General features: G+C 36.4%; 1 protein-coding gene across 4 annotated transcripts in view; it reads left to right on the plus strand.

Moving 5' to 3' along the window:
* CYL1 (alpha-N-acetylglucosaminidase family / NAGLU family) overlaps nt 1–24,099 on the plus strand; it is a 373,464-nt gene that overhangs the window by 21,308 nt on the left and 328,057 nt on the right. For all 4 annotated transcript variants that reach the window (XM_089805117.1, XM_089805116.1, XM_089805119.1 and 1 more), the window contains exon 2: nt 14,549–14,625. In XM_089805117.1, the coding sequence (XP_089661243.1) occupies nt 14,549–14,625 (77 nt within the window). The remainder of the gene's footprint in view (nt 1–14,548; nt 14,626–24,099) is intronic.

Genomic DNA, 24,099 nt, shown 5'->3' on the forward strand with positions numbered 1-24,099 from the left:
TATTTCAAAAATACATTTGCCTATGAAATAATGGATGGCCACACTCACAATGATTGGTATAGAGTGGTGGATGACATCATCTATAAAAACTGGATATATTTGGTGCCAAAATCCAAATTAAAGCAAAAAATCTTCAAGGAAGTACATGACTCACCCCTAGCTGGACACCCGGGTTTCCTCAAAACTTAGAGAAGTCTTCGGAAGAGGTTTTCATGGAAAGGAATTAAAGGGGACGTGTTGCAGTATGTAAGAGAGTGTACGATCTGCCAGCAGAACAAGTTCGAACATACTCTACCTGTCGAGCTGCTACAACCTTTGCCAATTCCCAAATGTAAGTGGGAAAGTATATTGATGGATTTCATAACAGGACTTCCCAAGGTGAATGGAAAGGATTGTATTTTCGTGGTGGTTGACAGATTGACAAAGTATGCACATTCTTTGCCATCCCCTTCAACCTTCAGGCCGCACAAGTTGCCGATCTGTTCTTTAGAGAAGTTTTTTGTTTGCATGGGTTACCCCGAAACATTGTCAGTGATCGAGATGGACGATTCATTAGTATATTCTGGATAGAACTGTTTCGAATGGTAGGGACAAAATTATCGCCAAGTACAATTTACCACCTGCAGACAGACGGACAAACAAAGATCGTTAACAAATGGCTTGAAGGCTACCTTCAGAACTACGTTTCGGCACAACAATGAGCATGGGATATTGCTACAATACCATGCACCACATGTCCATCGGAATGACACCATTGAAAGCTCTGTACGGGTACGAACCCGTTTCCTTCATCGACATAGTTCTCGGTGATAGTCGTGCACCAAGGGCGAGGGATTGGCTTCAGGAGGGACAAGACATTTTGAGATGCTCGAAGAAAAATCTACAGAGGGCACAAAATCAACAGAAGATGTACGTCGACAGACACAGAATAGAGAGAAGTTTTGAAGTGGGGGATTTGGTCTATCTCCAGCTCCAGCCATATCGACAATCCTCACTGAAGAAAAAGGGAAAGGAGAAACTGAAACCCTGATTCTATGGCCCCTATTGTGTAACTCGCCGCATTGGTGAAATTGCCTATGAGCTAGAACTTCCGAAGGGTAGCCATATTTAAAATGTCTTCCATGTCTCTTGTTTGAAGAAAGCTGTAGGGCAAAACATCATAGTTGCATACCGACCTTTTACCACTCAATGAAGAAGGAAAGCTCATTTTGGAACCAGCTGAGATCCTCAAAGTACGTGAAAGGACCCTAGGGAACCACATTATGAAGGAATACTTGGTACGTTGGCGACACCTACCATTGGATGACGTGACGTGGGAGGGCGAGCATATTCTCCAACACCCGGTGTTGCATTTGCTTGAGGACAAGCAAAATTTGGAACGGGAGGACTGTAATGTTTCCGTTATAAAATAAATAATAAATCAAACTTTTGTAACAGGCTGATTGATATAATATATCTTGGACCCATTTTTATTTTTGTTTCCGTAGTTTGTGTCGCCGTCGGCTATCTTTGTACACCCTTGGAAAGTTTCCCGACGGGTATTTAAGCACGACGTGTAGGTTGTAGTCGGTATGCTTTTTTTGGATTGTTTTTGATGTACTACGAATTCCTGTTGGAGTTCTCTGTTATCCGCCATTTCGGAAGTGAAAGATCTTCCCTATTTGGCCTGTGTGGTTTCGGTGGGCTTCATCCCTCACTCTATTCCGTTGTTGCATGTAATTCTTTGCTTGGATCTGGCAAATCAGAGCACTATCTTTGACAATTATTATTCGCATTCAAGTCTCTATCACTGTGTGAATTTTATCAAGATCTATTCTGTTTGGTGTATGAACCAGATTGTATTCTAGATTAGGTTTGGAAACCTAACCGTGTGGCCTTCGGTCATTTTTCGTACGGACCGTACTGCCCCTAATCCTTTCGTTCACCCCCATTATCTAACTTTCATTGTACGGCAGGTGTATTCTGTCTACCATACAGCCTTCCAACTTAGTCGTACAACTTTTTACACCCACCGTACCACCCCTTATTTCCTTGTACCACCTGCACAATCATCGTTCTGTCTCCATTATGATATCCATCCTCATCGTATGGCCTGACAATCTCCACCGTATGGCCTAACAACCTTTCATCGTACGGTTAACTGGTCTGCATCGTACGGCTACCCAATTGCCACTGCACGACTTGCAACTGTCCAGCGTATAGCCACTTCATCTCCAGTCGTACGGCCTCCTGCAATCATTCGCACTTCTCTCCTCAACCCACATTGCCGTACGGCCCCAGTTTTGGTGTATTAGTACCCCATTGTTTCACACATGACAGAGATCAGGGACCCTATACTTGTAATTGTTGCATCAGAACCACTACACAACTAAAGCACCCGCACCCTTGCAATTCTTGGCATTGTCTGTGACCACCTGTACCACATTCTCACTATCCACCATTTTGATGGCTTCGATGAGAATTCGAGAAATGAATTAGGAATCCTTTACTTGCCCCTCACAATCAACAACCTTAAAAAACATTGCCCCTTTGGGGGAACTGCAATCACATTAATCGGTGGCCGGTTTCTTGTATCCTTCCAACCATTTGACACAATAGTTAGACCCGAAATTTTCTAGGATTTTTTGATTGGCTTAAGGTCTTTCTCTATATGTGTCTTCTCTTGTTGCAATAGAGTTGTACACACCTTTTCATAGTGTAGTCAGCTGGTGATTCTTTGATTGCTGCCACCATTTCCTTCCAAAATGGTGATCTCACTAAGTTGAAAGGTAGCCCATTCGCATAGAGGCAATGTGCAATAGCTTCATCGGTGTAGTCTCTTGCCTCCTTTTTAAATGCGATGTGCAATGGGCCTCTTTTGTGGGTTGAAATTTCCACTTCTTCCTCATCCTCTCCTGGCATAGGTACTTGCAAGAATGGGTGTTGGGAGGATGCAATTGGTTCAATGGGTGCATGCATCTTGCTCTTTGAGGATGGACCTTGATAGTAGCTTTTTTTTTGATCTATTGAACAATGCATCAACAACTTCTTGTTCTTTTACAAATGAAAGTATTTCTGCACTAGTCATCCCAGTACCATTTGATGCAGAGCCACACCTTGGAAATCTCAGGAGGAATACTCACTCAACTGAGTTACTTCAAGGGGCACGACATCAATCAGTCGGGATCGAACTCGAACCAAACTCAAGATTGGATTAATCAGAATATATAAATCTCCATAGTTTATCTTCACCCGCACACCAAGATCTTTAACCTGGAATGTCCTCAAAGAAAATATATTTGCACTTTTACAAGAGAGACCAAGATCGAATTGCTGCCAAACTCCATAGTCGATTATCTATATCCTCTGATACCAAAAATGATGCAGAGCCACACCTTGGAAAACTCAGGAGGATTCAGTCACTCAACTGAGTTACTTCAAGGGGCACGACATCAATCAGCCGGGATCGAACTCGCATAAAGAAAATCATCTCCAAAACTTTTCCACTTCGATTTTTTTTCTTTTTGATATCGATTTACAAGATGAGAGAGTAACAAGGCAAAAACTGAAACTTTCTCTATTACCCAAATTCGAATGCCTCTCTTGCATAGCCAACCGGCTTATTTAAAACTGACTCTCCTTTTCTAATAAAAGGATGAAAAACGTTTTTTTCGTCTTCTATCCAAGAAAAGGATAAGAATCCGAAACTGCCTACTACCTATTATTGGAATTTGACAATCATGCAGTAGGCCACATTTTAAATATCCACGTTTTTTTTCGTCTTCTATCCAAGAAAAGGATAAGAATCTGAAACTGCCTACTACCTATTATTGGAATCTGACAATCATTATCTACGAATTAAAACTATTCTAATTTAAAAAACCTATACCTAGTCCTAGGTGGCTATATCTGGAGAGCTTATCGAACTGCTACTCTAGGTATGCCACCACATGTAGGACGTTATTACAAACTTCAAAAACTAAAAGCATTTAAAACATAACATTAAATTCCCTATTACATTTTCAACAATGTTGCCTCCTATAGCGTTTCTCTTCTCTGCCACTGCAGCATACTCCCCTGTAGAATGAATATCAAGTCCTCTTGAGATGATGTGTTGTAGAAATGAATCTCATTCTTCTTTCGAACTTTCCAATTTCTTTGAACTAGGATGAGCATATCTACAAGAAAAACAAAAATAATATCCAACTTCTCCACCTTGTAGCTTTGATTCTTTAATGCTGTAAATGTCACAGAAAATTCTCCAGCATGATTCACTATACATGAAATCTGCATCCCTGCATAAACATTATTAGAAAAAAACATATCATCAGCATTAAGATTATTTGAGTTCTCTTTTATGTGCATCATATCTATTTTCATCAATAGTAACCATAAACTTATTTGCTTCTTGATTATCAATCAGTTTCACATCTTGAATCTTGAGAATCGTATTTATCTCTTCTTCCTTTATTAAACATTTATCATCATCTTGATCTTCTGTAGTAATCTCACTTTCAAATATCTTTTTCTTATTACAACTTTGCTCAAGAACAATAACAGTATTGCACTCTTTCCTTTCTTCTTGAAGCTGAGTTTCCGTACTACTGCCATGCCTTTTCCATTCTCCCACAATGGCTGCAAATTTTTCCCATAAATCAGATTCTTCTTTAGAACTTGCTGTTACACATTCCTTAGCTTCATCTTCATGCCATTCCTCTTGACATTTTTCTTCATTATACATATTTAAGGTTTCATCAGTTGCCTCCAAAATCTTTTCCATAGGAGTACCTTCCAACATTGTACTCTTCTCTATTTTCAAAGGACATGTTACTGTTCCAACCACATATTGTTTGCATTCAAATCCAATAGGGCTTGTCTTGTTACTGCTCTCGTCAAGAGATACTTGCTGCACTTCTTGTTGCTGCACTTTGTGTTCTTGCTGCACTTCTTTCAACATAGCTTTATTCTCTTTCAACTTAGCGTCATTCTCCTCAAGTCTCCTTCTCAAATTGTTTATCTCCTCTTCTATCTTTCTTAGCTCTTCTCTTTGTTTTCTCCTTTCTTCTTTCTCTCTTTTCTTCTTTTCCTCTATCTCCTTCTGTTTAGAATCCTTTCTCTGCCGATACCTTCTAAAAAGATACAATAAAGCTGCTTCTTCTTGTCCCATCATTCCTCAGCTAGGTTATTTTCTTCTTATCTAGTCTCCTGGACTTCTTCTCAGACTATTTCTCTCAATCTTTCACAATCACACAAACATATACACAACTACTTTTTCCCAAACCTTTTGCTGAGCTCTGATACCAAAAATGATGCAGAGCCACACCTTGGAAAACTCACGAGGAATCAGACACTCAACTGAGTTGCATCAAGGGGCATCTACAACCTTCAGGATCACACACTAAAATCCAACATCACAATGTATTAATTGAGTTTCTTCATACACATTAAAAATGCATATTCCATTCTATATACTTTTCCATCCACTTAATCCATTAAACAAAAGTTTTAAAACAAATTGCCCAGAAAATACATTCTTGCTGCCTCCTGGATAGACCTGCACTCAGACATGAATAATTTTTGAACCAGATCAAAACTCTTCGATCGCTCTGGTGAAGATGGGCGTAATTAGGCCTATAACAACATATCCAAAGCTCATCAAAATCCAACGGTGCATTTGGGAGATATTACAAATGCATTGAGACTGATTTCTGCAAACATACCAAATTCAACCCAAAAATAAAAACTTGTCTTCTTCCTCTCTCTTCCTCTCTAAAAATTGACTCCCTAAATAAGGAATATGAAACGTCCCTATCCAAGAATAGGAGACTGTTTCAAAAATTATGAATATTCCTGCTGCCAACTATCTGTCCTTTTTTTAGGATATGATTAGATTCTTAAATCATTGCACACTACTAACTCCACTAAAACAAACACACATGGTCCTAAGTGGCTATATTTGGAGAGTTTATCATTTCACTCCTCCATTTATGCCACCACATCATAGGACATTATTTTAAAACATAAAACTCTAAACTCACACACACAAACATTTCAAAATTTAGATTTTAAAATCAAAACTTCCTGATATTTGCTTTGTACCCTGCATTTTAGTCATATTGCAAGTTGTCTTCCTATCGCCACCAAACTTCCTATCGCAGACGTGCTCCTGCACCACCATTTTTGCTTTTGCACATTCCAAATCCTTTGCCATCAGCGCCCATAAAATGAAGCTTCACTTGGGAACATGAGCTATTGAAAGGTTTTCTTTTGTTACTTTGACAATAATTGCAGTTCCAATAGTATGAGCCACCTCTTGCAACCTGTGATATCCGTGTTGTATGTCTCCACAAAAGAGAACCTATATCAGTTTTGAAATTATCAGTCCCTTTCCCTCTTTGGCCCCCCATTGAACTTTGAGTAGCACTACCACCGGTATCTATTCTTGCCTAGTTTTTTGCAACCTATTCTACAAAAAAATAAATAAATTTTAGTTAGGTTCAAACAACTATGAGCATCATGCATACAAGTGGAAAGAAGTGAGACAAAACTACTAAAATAGATACCCAAACTTTCTCCTAACAACTATGACCTAGTTAAAATTTATTTATTTTCTTATAGAATAGGTTGCAAAAAACTAGGCAAGAATGGATACCGGTGGTAGTGCTAGTCAAAGTTCAATGGGGGCCAAAGAGGGAAAGGGACTGATAATTTCAAAACTGATATAGGTTCTCCTTTGTGGAGACATACAACACGGATATCACAGGTTGCAGGAAGTGGCTCATACTATTGGAAGTGCAATTATTGTCAAAGTAACAAAAGAAAGAAGTGAGACAAAACTACTAAAATAGATACTCAAACTTGCTTCTAAATATCTTTCAATTTTTTTTTTTTTGAAAAAAAACTTGAAAAATTTCTTCAAGAACTTGAGAAAATTTATCAAAAACTCATCAAAATACTCAAGAATGGGATTGATCACTTACTTTGAATGATTTAAACTCCTTTGAGAAAGCTATCTCTCGCTCCTCGATTGATTCTCTTTGAAAATGCTGAACTTGGCTTCATAATGGCAATGCAAGCTAGAGACCAAATGAGAAGTGGTTGTAGGTGCAAACAAAGTTCCAAAATTAGTTGTGAATGCTTCAACATTTATCTTTAGGGATGTTTTAGGGTTTCATAGCAAAAAAAAAAAAAAAAACCTAAAAAAACACTTAAAACATGTGCATAATGGGCAAGTTAAGTTGTTTTTTAGTTTTTTATTTTTTTTGGGGCCTTTTGGCCGTTGGGCTCGCGGATGCGTTCGGAAGCACTACGGAAGTTGGCCGGAAGCCAGCCGCAGGATCCTGGATGCATTTGGAAGCCAGTCGAGGCTTACTTTGCATTCGAAATGTGCAATCATACAGGCAAGTACTTGAAAAATCCAATCCAATGAAAAATGTGACTTAATAGCCATACACGACCTTGTTTTTGACGAGGTTGGCAACAGAGCCAAAGCTTGACATCGGTAGGCAATGTGACTTCGTGAGCCAAGGGAGGAACTTGATCAATTTTTGGAGACCAGGTAGACTAGCTCGAGCAGGACGGCTCGATAGTATGACTTGCCTTGGTACCTTTTTGAGGTTACATAGAAGAGTGGACACAGTCTCGGCCTTGATCGTCTAGTTTAGGAGTATGAGTAGGAAGGCATTATGGAAAGATGCCTTGATTTGTTTGCTGGAAGCGATTTGCGAGTTGCTCGACTTGGAATGTCTTGCGGTATGTGTTATTGGGACTGTGTCAAGTCTCTGGCTTCCAAACGCATCCGGGAGCCTTCGGCTGGCTTCTGAAAGCATTTGGAATCTGTCCACTTCGGCTTCCGCACCTAGGGGTAGGAAGCACAAATCGGTAATTTTACTTGAATGAGTATTATCTTCCCTAGCTAAGAGAGAGTGTTGAAAAAATGGTAGCTTCGGTCAAATATAAATGATGATTGATTTCATGTTGCATATATATATATATCAGTATGCACTGTATATACTGATATATTTACACATACACATTATTTGTTTTGAAATCAATTATCATTCATATAACTGATTGAAACTATATATATTCCAAGTATATTATTGATCTGCATTTAGAGATTATTACTTGCGGATTATTGTTATTTCATGTTCCATATACATTCCCAATCAAGCACTATTATCCATGATGATATTTAGATCGGATATTTAGTTGTTTGTGCAAGATCACTTTATATTATACTTGATAAACATGTGTATTATTTAAGCTATAAATCCCGATTAGTGATTGGGTATCCAACTGAAATTAAAAGGCACATTCAATAGGCATTCCATGAACAGACATGCCTCCACTTTGTGGAGACATGTCCGCTCATGGAACATGCCTCTTCCATGAGTATATAGTGCAGATCTGATCTCCAAAGGAAGACATCAAAATCAATAAATGATCTGCCTCTTGGAGATTGAATACCTCTAGATCAGTTTCAGACTTGTGAATTTATATTCAAGATTTTTCAATATTGATTTAGCATCACCTTCATATTTGTCAACATCAAGAACTATCAATATTCTGATTACAACCTGCAAATAAAGTACAGTGATTAGTAAAAATCATATTCTGAAAACAGAAAAGACATAGACAGTTCAAATCTGAAATAAATCTAATCATCTTTAACATGGTATCAGAGCCTTGCCAAGGAAGATCCAAATAGAATTGAGAGTTCAAATTACTCAGAATATAAATTCTATCTTGACAATATAATCTGGATTTTGAAATATTATGTCTCTTATTATCTTCTTAATTATTATTCTCGATGTGTAATTCACCTTCTATTGTGGTTGTAATCAGAATTATCAATATTCTGATTACAACCTGCAAATAAAGTACAGTGATTAGTAAGAATCATATTCTGAAAACAGAAAAAACATAGATAGTTCAAATCTGAAATAAATCTTATCATCTTTAACATGGTATTAGAGCCTTGCTAAGGAAGATCCAAATATAATTGAGAGTTCAAATTACTGAGAATATAAATTCTATCTTGACAATATAATCTGGATTTTGTAATATTATGTCTCTTATTATCTTCTTAATTATTATTCTCCATACGTAATTCACCTTCTACTGTGATTTGCAATAACATCTATAGCTTTCTTGATTAGGAGAAGACTGCAACTGAGGCCACTTAATTTGGAGGAAGGAAGTCCTTTAAACTTCATGCGCTCTTGCATGTTTGTATTTTTATCTATGTAGCTGGGTTGGTTTTGGGGATGGATTCAGATTTGGGTTCGGGTTCATGGGTTCGGACAATTTTTATTTTTTCTTATTTGGGTGTATGGGGGATTCATGTGTGTGTTTGTGTGTGTTTGTATGCAAAAAAGTAAGAGAAACTTGCATAATTGCAAAACTAAATCATTTCGTTGTATGAATATATGTTTCTTGATCATTGATCAATGCCAAATGTCAAAGACAAACATTAAATACTTGCTCATTAATTTGTGTTCACGATTTTAAAGAAAATCATACATTGAATTACTAAATTGCAAAATGAAATTTCAAAACATGGACTAATTCATCAAATAATAAAGTTTGAAACATAATGATAAATAAAAATCATAATAAAAGTGTTTAATAGTTTATCATAATATTAATGCCCTTCAAGGGTCAAATGAGTCATCAAAAAATGAGGGATCAATGGCTTCATCCCTGGTTGCAACTAAATATATATCCTCATCATTGGAACCCAAACTGGTTCCACTAGTCCCAGTCGGTGCTATATCATTAACATCTAGAAAGGTAGCTCTAGTTGGATCCTGGATGGTCATATCCAAGTCAGCAAACTCAGTTGCGACATCCCACTTCTTTGACCCCTTCTTGCATTTTGGATCCTTGCATCAGAAGGGGTGCCAATTGTTGTGAATATATACCAAGTCCTCTGCTTTCTTGGAACCCAACTGGTTAAGCTTCATTAAGTCGATAAAGGAGTATGTGCTCCAATTTCACTCAGCAATAAAAAAGCTAGCAACCTAGAGGGACAACCAATGAAAAAAAAAAAACAATTGAAATCTAAGAGTTCTAATTCTACAAGGTAAGTGGCTATAAAAAAGGGAAAAAAAACAGAAATACTTTCTTGTGATATGATCTTAATGGCAAGAGGCTGGAGGTACATATCGTCTTGCTCACGTAGGTACCACCATTTAATACCATCTACTCTACTTTGGTTATTAATTGCATTAGGCTCTTCATGTTTTCTTGAGACAAATTCTCCAAACTCTCCTAACATTTGATGCCACGTTAGGATTGCTAAAGAGCCTATTGAATGCCTTCTTATACCCACTAGCAACCTTAGGATCTCTGTATGGTGGCACTCAACTAGAAATAGCATCTCAGTGCTATAATTCTTGGGAGATAGTGCATATGCCACGAGGTGTAAAGGTGTAGTCGTCTTGTTCTAGTGACGAAGAACAATTGACTCCACTTTTTTGTACAAGCCATCCTTAGGATCTTGCTCTCTCCTGTGAATGACCTAGGATGTTAAATGATGTTCATGTAAGTTATCTTGATGTAATGTTAATTATAAATTTAAAGATTAAAATCTCTCAATAAACAAATTGTATAAAAATTTAAACTTACCATTTTCACTCTCTAACATGGAGTCCATGGCATCATAGATGTTGCCCAAATAAGGCTCATTAATGTTGGCAAACCGAAGCATAGACATGATGGGCTAGGCGAACTTATACAAAATCCACTCAAGCTCACCAGTCATTGTCCAAGATCCTTGCCTTTACCTTTTGGGCCCTTGTTGTATTTGATTGCTTTCATATAGTTTATTGGTTGTTAATAACCATCTTGGACAGTGCATCTTTCACCCTCACAAGCTGTCTAAGTACGATTATGTGTGAAGCAAACTGAGTTTCAGCCACCTAATAACATGTTAATTGTAAGTTAAGAACACATTTTAAATATATAAACAACACAATAAACATTTTATTGACTTATGTAAAGTATGACAAAAAATGATAAATGAAACTAAATAAAGTTCAAATTAAATTTTCAAATTTACCTTCAATAATTCCAAATTGGAGAAATTTCTGAAAATTGCTTGTGACATATGGTGGTTTGTCACAAATATTTGGATCTTCTCATCTTCATATACTTTTTTCACCCATTCAATTTGGGTGCCAATTGCTTTCATCACCAAATTCAAGGAGTGGACGGTGCATGGTGTCCAAAACATATGATCATATTGTGCTTCTACTAAAGCACCTGCAAACCTACATACTTTTACATTGTCGGTTACTACTTGGACAACATTACCAACACTCATAGAATCTATGGATTCAATGAAAATCCAGGCAATAAATTCAGCACCCTCTATGTCCCTTTCACAATCAACCGCCTTCAAAAACATTGCACCTTTGGGGGAGACAACAATCAGATTTATCAATGGATGGTTTTTGCAATTTTTCCATCCATTAGAGACAATAGTCACCCTCGTTTGGATGCAAGAATCTCTTATTGGTTTGAGGATGTTGTCTACATTTTTTCACAATGTAATAAAGTGGCTCTCACCTTTTCATATCAAGGACCTTGGTAACCACTAGGTGCTTAATTTATTGCTTCCACCATCTCTCTCCAATAAGGTGATCTTATTAGATTGAATGGAAGACAATTCACAAAGAGGCAACGCCCAAACTTTACATGAACAATTTCTCATAATTCATTTTAAAATGCCCTATCTAATGGGACTCTCTTGCGGGTGGTGCTTTGGGTGTTTTTACATCTTCATCTAATGAAGGCATAGGTGAGAAAGGATAATGTCTAGTGGTTGTTTGAGAGGGTGTTGTTGGTGGTTTGTTCTTTGATTTGTCTTGTTTCCCCCTTGAAACTAACCTATCAACATCTCGTTCTTTTAACATGGCTGCTATTGAGAAGTTGGCAACCCCTTCTTTTGTGTCTCTGAGCCATCACACATATTGATCCCTTTACCCCTAGGACTTAAAAAATGATGATTAACTTGGTAATATGAGCTTCTATATTGGGTTTTGCAAAAATTACATTTCCATAAAACCCCCTTTATTTAGAACGTTGTTCAACTCTTGTTGTATACTTTCAGAATGGAGAACTTTTATCAATTTTAATATTTTGGGACTCCACCCCACCCACTAAGCTTTGAATACTCATTCTTGCAAACTATAACAAAAATGAAACAAACATATTTCAAAACCTATACAAAAAATTGATAAAATTTAGAACAATTAAAAACCATAAAACAAGCTATCAAAGATGCAAAAGAAAGGATCAAGTGCATACCTGAAACACTCAACATTGATTCTTGGAAGGATTTGGAACTCCAAAATCAATTTCTACAACTTTTTCTTCAAACTTGCAAAATGGGCACACCAACATGATATAGCTAAATGAGAAACCAAATGAGTGAGATGTTGAGATGTTTTATAATAGACTCCTTTTAGGTTAAGGAAGCAAAAAATATTAAGAAACACATAGTTTAACATATATATTTTTCATTTTTTTGAAGATGTGGCCGCAAGTCTGTCCAGATTCATCACAGGATCACCTAGGACTCCACGATCATCACGAGATCATCTAGAACCATCAACAATTTCTCTTAATTCATTTTAAAATGCCCTATCTAATGGGCCTCTCTTGTGGGTGGTACTTTGGGTGTTTATACATCTTCATCTGTAGAAGGCATAGGTTAGAAAGGATCTAGTGGTTGTTTGAGAGGGTGGTGTTGGTGGTTTGTTCCTTGATTTGTCTTGTTTCCCCCTTGAAACTAACCTATCAACATCTTGTTCTTTTAACATGACTGCTATTTGAGATGTTGGCAACCCCTTCTTTTGTGTCTTTGAGCCCTCACACATATTGATCCCTTTACCCCTAGGACCTAAAAAATGATGATTAACTTGGTAATATGAGCTTCTATATTGAGTTTTGCACAAATTACATCTCCATATAACCCCCTTTATTTAGGACATTGTTCAACTCTTGTTGTATACTTCCAGAATGGAAAACTTTTATCAATTTTAATATTTTGGGACCCCTCCCCACCCACTAAGCTTTGACTACTCATTCTTGCAAACTACAACAAAAATGAAACAAACATATTTCAAAACTTACACAAAAATTTGATAAAATTTAGAACAATTAAATAACATAAAACAAGCTATCAAAGATGCAAAAGAAAGGATTAAGTGCATACTCGGTAATGAGAATCGCGGTGATTCACGCGATTCGGCGATTCGATTCAAGCCAAATGATTTTTTGTGAATCAGTGAATCGAATCAGCGATAAAGGGTTTATGAAATAAGTTACTAAATTTCAAGGGTTTTTAAAATTTGCTCATTCGTGGCCAATTCACTTTGATTCGGCCTTGCCGATTATGATACGATTCTAATTCTTGTTACTTTGCTTGAAACACTCAACACTGACTCTTGGAAGGATTTGTGACTCGAAAATCAATCTCTGCAACTTTTTCTTCAAACTTGCAAAATGGGCACACCAAAATGATATAGCTAAATGAGAAACCAAATGAGTGAGATGTTTTATAATAGGCTCCTTTTAGGGTTAGGAAGGAAAAAATATTAAAAAACACAGTTTAACATATATTTTTTTCACTTTTTTGAAGATGTGGCCGCAAGTCCATCCAAATTCGTCACAAGATTGCCGAGGACTCCACAGGGTCCACGCCATGGACTGTGGGCTCCCTTGGGTCTGTGTCATCGTGAACCCAACCAGACCCATAGCCTGTGGTGTGTACCCCACGTGAATTCGGGCTCACCACGAACCCGGACCAGGACCCACCTAATAGTGCCCGAACCCTGTATCTCAGATTTTTATGTATTGCATTGAATTTCAACTCCCTTTCCTCTAAGGTTTGCTCTTTTATAGAACAATTTTTTTCTAGCTTGAACTTTACCTATTGTGAATTTTAAGAACCCTTTATTTTCAAAAATCATTTCATTACTACTAACAGTTTGTTATCTTGTAATGCTCTTCTTTTTGGTTGATCATGATATGTGCCACTTATGGAACTTTTTGATCAACATTTGAGGCACTATTATCTCTTCTTGGATTTTGATCAACAACTGCAACCTTTTCCTTGTACTATAGACCCTACGTTGGATTAAAAAGGCCAATTAAATCAGTCAAGCTTCTGTTGACTTGTTTGAATGGAAATTATTGATGTCCAGGCTATTCTTGCCGTATGGCATTTGATACATACAGTATAAAGTACTAACACAGTCTGACAATTTTCTTTTTAGTCAAAGTGTAATATTTTCCATGTATCATTCTTTTTGCTTGTCTACCAATTCTCTATTCATTAATGCTATTTCAGTGATTGAAATCCACCACATTGTTTGACAAGAGCAAATCTTCCAAATTCTGTCTGGTAATTATCACCTTTTGCAATGCTAGCTAGATTTATGATAAATAAAACATTGCATATTCTTTTAGCTATATGTTTGGTCTTTTATTTCATAAATCACATACTAAGGTATTATAGTAAGTATCCAATTGGTTTTTAACTTTTAGTACTTTTCAGACTAAGTGCGGTGGATATGCTTGCTTTATCATTAGCAATAACGATTCATCAATACACAAAGGAACTGCAAGAGTTGTGTGAGTTCCATGGCCCTTTTTCTTTTTCTTTTTATCATATCATGAATCTATTTTGTAATAATTTTAAATTTCTAAAGGTTCGTTGATTAGTTATATTATGTATTGCTCTTGTGCATGTCAAACAAATTTGTATTTTTGTCTTCTTATTAACTTTATAGTTTCATTTATAAGGATGATGTCCTCACTAAAGGTTCCCAGCTCAACAACACTACACAATATGGAATGAACACAAACACCTAATGGAACAATTTGTTGTATAGAGTCTAGACCCATTGTATCACACACAACTGTTTTAAAATAGAGCTATTGTTGATAGCCAGTGAAAAATCAACTCAACATTATATAATTTTTCTTCATTGATTAAGAAAACTCTTTATTAACTCATATTTTTTTCCTTATTTTATTATGTTATAGATGACACTAATTTGAAAGGGCATTAATGCTTTGGCTGTAGATAGAATTTTTTTCCCAAAAATCACATGGATCAATGTTGGTTAGTCTAATTACAAGAGGTGGTGAATGATAGATATATTTGTAAAGAAAATTTAAAGCAGAGCAGGTAATATATCTTTTGGGGGGGAAATCGACAAACCAAAGATCAAGATTTTTCAAAAAGATGGGATTTAGTTGGGAAATAGTTGGATTTGCTAAAAAGAAGAGAAAACTTGCTGTTTTTAGAATCTAATGCCATTTTAATAGCATAGAGAGATAGAGAGCAAATCAAATTTAGAACTTAGCTCATGAATTGTGTAATGTAGTTTTTTGTCATTTATTTTTAAATAGCCTATTTTATTGCATTGCATAATGCATATGTCGTAAATAATAACTAGATGCTAATAGTTTTCAAACTTTTCAATCACAGTCTTTTTTATTTACATAGTCAATTGAGCAGAGTCTAAAAAATATAGATAGACATAGCCAGTGACTTGGCTAATATGAAGAGAGCTACATTAGAGGGCTGCAAATCTGATTGTGAACCTCCTATGTTAGAGCTTTTCTTAAGTTTATTCAGTCAGATCACTATCAAGGTTGGCCAATCATCAAGATCAAGAAGGATAATCATTTGCAATCCATTCAAAGTCTTGATTGATCTAGTTGAGGTTAATTCACTGCTTTTCCTTGATGGTACTTGTTTTTTTCTATATAGAGCAATTGAAAATGAAAAAAAATGATTACAATTTATAATTATGATGGCAAGTATTTCGAAGCTTAACCTTGACATTTCTCTAGCTATAGGCGAAGGTTCTAGTGAATGCACACCAAGTTATTCACCTATTGCTTTGCATCAAATAGTTGTGTTTCTTAAAATGTACGTGTTAAAAAAATATTCCAAGTATGCTTGCAAGCAGATGAATTGCATGATTGGCTTAAAATGGGCATTGTCATCCATCCAAGATTTTGGGCTCTCGGTCACAAAAATGCAACTATTGTGTTGGGAAACACAATGTATTTTGAGATGATAATATATATGATCTGCTAGAAACTTAACACTATTAATGTTCATGTCTATACTAGATAGATTATCAGAATTTTATGGAGTTTACCTAGTTTGAAGATCTTGACTTGGATGGTAGGCATGCTCGAGAAAAACCCCTCTTTTTGCTTGTATATTGGTCTGCCCACCTCGCTTAAAGGGCATCCAACTTTAGTGGGGTGGGGATCAATTTTCTATGCATGAGTGGGTATTGAGTGACCTTAGCATCATCTTTTGGCAAGGGCTATAAAAATGTGAGTCTTGGATAGTATCTAGTGGCATGGAGAGGGGGGTTCACTTGTCTATTCCATATCTATCGTTTACCCATAGTGGCATTTACCTATCCTAGTTATTTTCCATCCTACCCCTTCTCCCTATCCCTGTCCATGCCTAATTTCAAATAACCCATGGGGGACTTATCCCCATTGACTAGTATCAAAACTTTTACTAGAGGCCTTGAAAATTCAAGTGTTTTGCAACAATGCAGAAATGGTCTAAACTCAGAAAAATTGTATGTTTCCATTGTCATGCCATTCTTTTGATTAGTAAAGCTAAAATCATTCTCTCAGTTGAAACAATTGTTTACATCAAATTCATTTCTCTTGACAAAGCGTCTACAATGCAAGGAATTGCATAGCGAGTTTTGTCACCCTTAGTTGAACTAGCTCCTTGTCCTTTATGAAATAGTGCATCATTCACAACAACCACATGTGGTTATAGATAAACCTGATAATGTTGCAAGCCTTTTGCAATACCTCAGTTCATTCAAGTTTTCCAATGTCTTCGAGGGCTAGAGAGATCCTTCTCCATTAGGAGTTCCCGATAATAACAGAAGCAACAACATTGTCTGTAATAAATTGAACCAAATTTGGTGGCCTTCATCCATGATCAATGCAGCCATAGATTTGAACCAATGCATCAAATGTATGGCTGCTTTCATGGATTGCAAAAAGGTCATACCAATATCACAAGAGACAAGGAAATTGATGAGAGTTTGGTGCCTTCTATTTGTCTATCCTTTAGACATTATGATGCATGTAGCCTTTTCCTACTTTAGTTGATGTTCATTAACATGCTAAATATCTTGAATTGCATCATTGAGCATATCAACCCGTAATTTAGAGTATGGTGGGGCTTGAAACCAATGACCTATAGTTGCAATAGCATGCATCACACCTTGCTAATATGGAGACCTAGCACAATGATATGACATGCTAGAGTAGAACTAAAAAGCTGCAATTTCTTTGTCTGTTTGTTTGTGGACATTCCTTTTCCATCCTATGCTCTACCAGGTGGCTTGTGATCTTGATGAATTAGGAGCTACAAAGAAAAAAAAATGTATCCTCCACATATGTTTGGGTCGTGCGCCGTAGGAGTAGATGTTGATTGAGACCCCCTTCAAGATTCTTGTGCATTCATTGCCTCATTCAAAGGATTGTTCCTACCTTTTATGTTTGATCATATTGGTTATTCACTTATGTAATAATTGTTGAATTCTGGGTGGTGAAGCATTGGGTAGTTACAAGCAATGGTTGGTTGACACTTGTGTTCCTCTTGGCAACTGTTGGGTTCTTTAAATATATTGTGTATTGTCAAAGAGGTAGTATGAATTAGTCAAATCAACTTCGATCCTTCATTGATCATTTTTAATCTTCCGCTATGACTTTTTTGTATGACATTCTTTCTTGGGTATAAGGCACTCTTGTCATTGTAGGCAAATTGCACAATTTTTCCATTGTGCACTTCCTCTCCCATGTATGATGGACCCCTAGTAATAATATACAATCCCTTGCCATCATTGTATGACTTTCACACTATTGTATCATACAACATCTTCTCTTTTCCTTCGTTGTATGGCACAAGAGGTTAGATGCATAAAGTGCTGAGCCTTCGTACAACCTTTGTACATATAGTATGACTTTCACTCATTTCCTTTGTGAGGGCACAATACAAATTCTTTGCATTTTGTGACACCAAGAAGAACAAATTCAGCTTGTGGACCATCCATTGACAACCCCCTTCATTGATTGTTTCTCTTGTACAACAATCTTTTTGTAGTGTACATTCTAGTTACATCCATAGACACATACAATCCTGTAGAACACAAATTTGCTACTGAGAGGGGGCAGCGGGTGAATAATTAGTAAATAAAACTTGAACTTTTATCCAATTAAATCCTTTGATAAATTACTTCTAACTGAATACTGAAATGTAAGCAATAACTGAAAACTGTAAGAGACATCACAGAACAAAGACAATGCACAAAAATTGACGTGGAAACCCAAGATGGGAAAAACCATAATGAGAAACACTGAAAGGATCTAATGTCCTAATCCAACCTCACAAATTATTCTGGTTACAATACTTAAGAGCAATAGTTGATTTTCTTTGTGCTCATTGAAGCACAGGCATTGCATTCTCAACCATAGACAATAAACTACCATCATTTCACCCAAGCACTACTCTGCTGAATAATGCAGATAATATATATCTCCATTACAAAGTGTGGAAGAATAATATGCCTATCAGTGGTGCCCCTTCTCCAAGGTCAGAACTCTTCACACATGCCCCATTAATTTAATAAATATAATTATATTATTCGATAATAATATATTAATTATATTATTAATATAATCATTATGTTACCAATATAATAATTATATCATAATAATATTATCAATATAATTATTGTATCACAACCTTTATATTATCTATGTTTGCTTGAAGGAATCCAACCATAACTACAAAAATATTAACACACCTTGTTAGCTAGGGAGAAATCCTTCTTGATATCTGAGTTTTTAGTAATATCCACCATGGCTACTCCCATGAATGGAAAGACAGAAGAACACAGGTGCTCATCGTGATGTCGTCATCTCATTTCAATGTACACCATCCCTTCTCCTAGAGGTTGAATCAACACAAGTGCTAAGTAATGGAGTCTCTCACATGACCTCCACCATGGCCACTCCCAGAGGGTGGGTCCATCATGGCTACTTCCATGTATGGAAATAGAAATGAGCATAAGTGCCCATCATGGAATCATTCAATGTAATGTTGTCATCTAATCATGACGTTCACCATGGCTACTCCCCTAGGGTCAATAAACACAAGTGCTCAGTCATGGAGTCTCACATGACATCCACCATATCTACTCCCAGAGGGTGGGTCCATCATGACTACTCCCGTGTATGTACATATAGATGAGCACAAGTGCTCATCACAAAATCTTTGCTGCTTTTCCCTTTTGTTTTGTGTTATCTCACAAGTTTAGTTTCAATCTCCTACGTTCTTTAGTAGCAACAAAGTTGTTGACAGAGGTGATAGTTGTTGTTGTGCCTGAATGTGCATTGCAGTAAATACCCATGTATGTCAGCCTGCCACCTCACAAGTTGAATCTCTGAATTGAAGGTTCGTGCTAGCCCATGAAGTATTAAGCATTCATAAAAGTCAAAGTAGCTTCAAAGTGATCTAGATGCAAGGTGCGTAGATATGTTTGTATTGCTACCTTCCCTAATTTCTTTGTACGTCTGTAGACAGTGTCACTCCAATGAAACATAAGATTTGTGTGCTGGAAGGAAGTGCACCAAGTGTTTGAAACAACCTCTGCTAGGTGTAAATTATGCAGGCAATCATAACCAGATGCTCTCGATTAGCATGCCGCCACCTTGATTGAAGAAAATCCAAACCGTAGCACGAAGAATGAATTGATAAGGCATTTAGAAATTTTCAAGAAAATGTAAGTGGCGGGTTTAAAGAGGACTTTAATAACCTTCATCAGTATCTGACCCGCTGGTAAAAATAGAAGCTTTGATGAAGCACGAAAACATGTAATGGACACACACATAAACTATTTGATATAATGCCATAGATAGAATGCTCCTATCGTAGCTCCCTAAAGTTTGTCACTTTTCATTTTGACTCTACATTTCCAGTAATTTGAGAGACAAATATAATGGCGGAATGTGCAAGAAAGTTTTTACAGAGTGTGGCGAGAAGGTGATGTTTGAATAAAATGGATTCCAATTATGCATGAAGGGAATTTTCCAATACAAAATTAGAAATTTTAAATAAAATGCAATCAGACTAGTTTCATTTAGTTGAGAAGGCATAGATAATGCGCGCCAACAATTTGGCATAAGCCAAATTGTTTGGCGACAAGATGAAAGATTTCAACGGTAACAATACTATAACAAGGCAGCAAATTGTTTGACAAATTGCCAAGACATAATCAAATTCCTTTAATAAGCGCATGAGAGCGAGTTTTATTGGTATCACAAATGGAAATGTCGTTGATGTGTTTGCCAAATGATCCAACTTAATTAGAATGTGACCATCACAAGAAAGGCATCAAACTCATTGAACAAAATGGCTCAAGGGATTGACATTCCATGGCTCGTGATGATTGAAAGATATACATGTAATAGAATTGTTGATAAAGTCTACAAAAACTTTGGAACAATGCAGGTAGTTATTATAAGGTCAATTCAACAAACTTCACTCACCTTCTTTTGCCGTTAAGGAGATATTCATAAAGCATTTTGATGGAGTGTTTTGAGGTGGTGACAAAATTTATAATGTCTTTCATAATCAGCTTCTTGTGGCTCTAAAAAAGCCTATCATTTGAGAAACAAAGTTAAATGGAAAATATTAAAAAAGTGTATTACAGAGGCACACAATAGTAGAAATGCAGATGTGGAGTGTTAACACAAAGAACGATAGTTGTTTAATGCACAATAGCAATGTTGTTATATGGAATGAATGATTGGAGGGAAACATAATAGTTTGGCACAACGAATCTGAAGTCAGTCAAAGCGTGATGGTGAGTAATTGTTAACATATACATTTGTCACAATGTTCATAATCAATAAGAAAAAATGTTGGTGAATATTTGCCAGAAGGTGTGTGAGTTATTTGACAAACCCATTGCAACCTTCGATCTAGCTTATAATTGGCTATTCAAATTATGTCGGATTGTAAATAGATTGCTATAATACCACAAGTGGATGTGACATACATGTGCAGTGTATAGGAAATCCCAAAACTGACCCAAGCCTTCGATATTAATAAATCACTGAGATACATGACCCTTATAGAGGTGTGAGAAGGCTTTCCAAGTTTAAAAATGGTAGTATTTCATAGGGATTGGGGTGGAGCTGAAACTTGTTTTAAAAGAAACAAAGCAAAACCATGTCTATTTGTCCACCATGGAGCCGAGGAAGTAGGGGGCGCATGTCCAAGATGGTAAAGGATAAGTCAATGGAAAATAAAATTTGTGACATGTTCCAAACTCCGCCCACGCCTTGTTTTTGGGCACACTTTTGACTCCCATGCATAATTGCTTCCCATGGATAAAATCGTTCATTGGTTGAGAATTTCGTTTTGATTTCCCCTTGGAGCACATTTTTGCCTAAGTTATGGAAAACATATGAAGGATTAAAATCCTTAAGACATCCAAATCTCTGCCCTCCTACTTTTGTGGAGTGCACTTTGATGTGTACCATGGATAGAATCCATGACACCCTCCAAACCCTGCTCATGCTTGGTTTTTGGGTGCACTTTTGACTCTTCCGCGGAATGTATCTTGTGGATAGTATCCATGACACCCTCCAAACTCCACCCGATCATAAGGAAGAGTTGCATTTTTTTAGACACAAAATTGGTCAAGGTGGATAAAATTCAGGTCCGGGTCCGCACATGCCCAAATTCACGTTCAGGTTTGCTATGGGTCCGGGTAGGGTCCTTATTTTGGATTGTGGGTTCACTCGGGTCTGTGTTGGAGTGAACTCGAGTGAACTCACAACAAACCCATGACAAACTTGGGGCAGTAGGGTCCAAAATGTGAAATAAAACAACTTTTAGGAGTGTTTTTTTTAATAATTTTTTTTTATGCAACTCTAAAAGGAACCAAATAAAAAACATTTCACTCATCTAACCTCTCATGTTAAGGATGATGATAATGATATAGCAGCATCTGGGACTAGTCGAATTGGTTTCGGTTCCAATGATGAGGATCTAGATATAATTGCAGTCGGGGATGAAGCCATTGATCTCTCATTTTTTGATGATCCATTTGACTTTTGAAGGGCATTTGATACTCTATGATCACTGATAAACTACTAAACACTTGTCATTTATTATTATGTTTGAAACTTTATTATTTGATGAACTAGTCTATGTTTTGCAATTTAGTAATTCAGTGTATCGTTTTCTTTACAATCATGAAGATAGATTAATGAGCGAGTATTTAATGTTTATCATTGACATTTGGCATTGATCAATGATCAGGCAACATATATTTATACCCGAATCCATCCCCGAACTGAATCGACAACTTAGTTTAAATTTAAAAATAAAAAATGGTTTTTTGAAAATAAATGTGATAGTGGAATATTTTTTGAATTTTCATTAAAAAATTAATATTTAATTGATTTTTAAAAAAAACAATCCAAAAATTTAAAAATTGAAAAGAAAAATGATGTTTTGCATTCATTCAAGAAATTAATTAAATATTGATTTTAAATTAATATTTAATCAATTAATTTAAAAAGTGGAATCTTTCCAAAATGGAATCTTGGCAACCAAGTAAGGCAGCTGCCTAATTTTGGCCCATAGTTTTGATGTCAATTTTTTATGAAGGTCTATATAAGACGCCATATCATTCTTCTTCTCACACATAAACTTGAAGAGCGAATTGAGGAGCAAAAACTGAAATTTAGAAGGCTTGTTTGAAAGATTTTGAAGAAATTTTCCTGAGAGAACATGGAGATGCTTAGAATCCTTGAGGAGAGAGAGGGAAGAAATCTTCTTGGACTTTGCAAAAAGATTGTGAACTTCATTAGAAAGAACTTCTTTTAGTGAGTTGGACAAAAGTACTTGTTCTTGAGGAAAGAGTAGGAAGTGAATTCTAAGGAGAAATCCATAAGTCTTGACGAATTTCCAAAATCTTATTTTGGAGGAATTATCTCTATTTTAACCTTTTTAATGCTTTTTGCATATTCTTATGTATGATTTTTTTTTGTTTTGCAAGAAGGAGAAATGACAGAATCCTGAGGAACAGGAGAGACTAGAGGACAAATGATAAAGAACAAGAAAAGAGGATTCTACACCGAGTGAAAGATTATGTTGAAATGGGCAAAAATTGGAGATACAAGCCTTGGCGGCCTCGATATGAATGAGTTCAACCAAAGAATGTTTGGATAGAAGGACTGTCATCCTACACACTTAGTAACCAAGATCATGAACAACAAAATTGTTGCTATAGCCGGTTTCCCTCTTACCTTTCAACATCCAAAACTGATCATAGAATGTGCCAAACATTATAGCCTCAAAGAGAGAACAATCAAGGATTTAGATGGAAACATTCTTAGAGATTTTTCTCTAGCATCCATATCTAAAGCATTTGGAATTCCTTCATCCCTGAGGATGGTGAAAAAAATACAGGACTAGGCACTTAGAGTCTACACTAGTGGAATTCGGTTGTGTGAGGAGATCATTAATAAGAGATGGTTGAAAAACAATAGGTCCCATCATTCCAAGATTACCAAGGAGCTGGTATGGCTTGACTTGTAGCGAGAGTATAATGACATGGTCATGATTCTCGATCACATCTTTTCGATGCCTCATTCCAATAAATTTGAAACCTGGATGTAGTACTTCATTGAGCGAGAGGAGAAGGGGACAAGATAGATTGGGTTGGACTCACAAGTGATAACCTAAATGAACAATTAATAAATTTGGAGCATACAAGAAATTTTTATGTGAGCTCCTATGTCATCTATATGCTAGCACGAAGGATGAAGTATGATGGACTGAGATGCAAATGACTGATTGGGAGTGGGACCCAACATCTGAAAGTTCATGAATGCTACCCATAGTTGCATCTTCATTGTAGGGATGATTATGTCAGAGTTAATGATGTCTCTATCATGCGCACTATTAGGACAGTACAAAAGAGGTTGCATATGAAATTATTAGTTGGAACAATGAAGTTGGTAGAG

Source organism: Cupressus sempervirens, chromosome 10 (genome assembly GCF_028749045.1).
Source record: "Cupressus sempervirens isolate cs-2001-9-10 chromosome 10, ASM2874904v1, whole genome shotgun sequence".
In the NCBI taxonomy this organism is placed as follows: domain Eukaryota; kingdom Viridiplantae; phylum Streptophyta; class Pinopsida; order Cupressales; family Cupressaceae; genus Cupressus; species Cupressus sempervirens.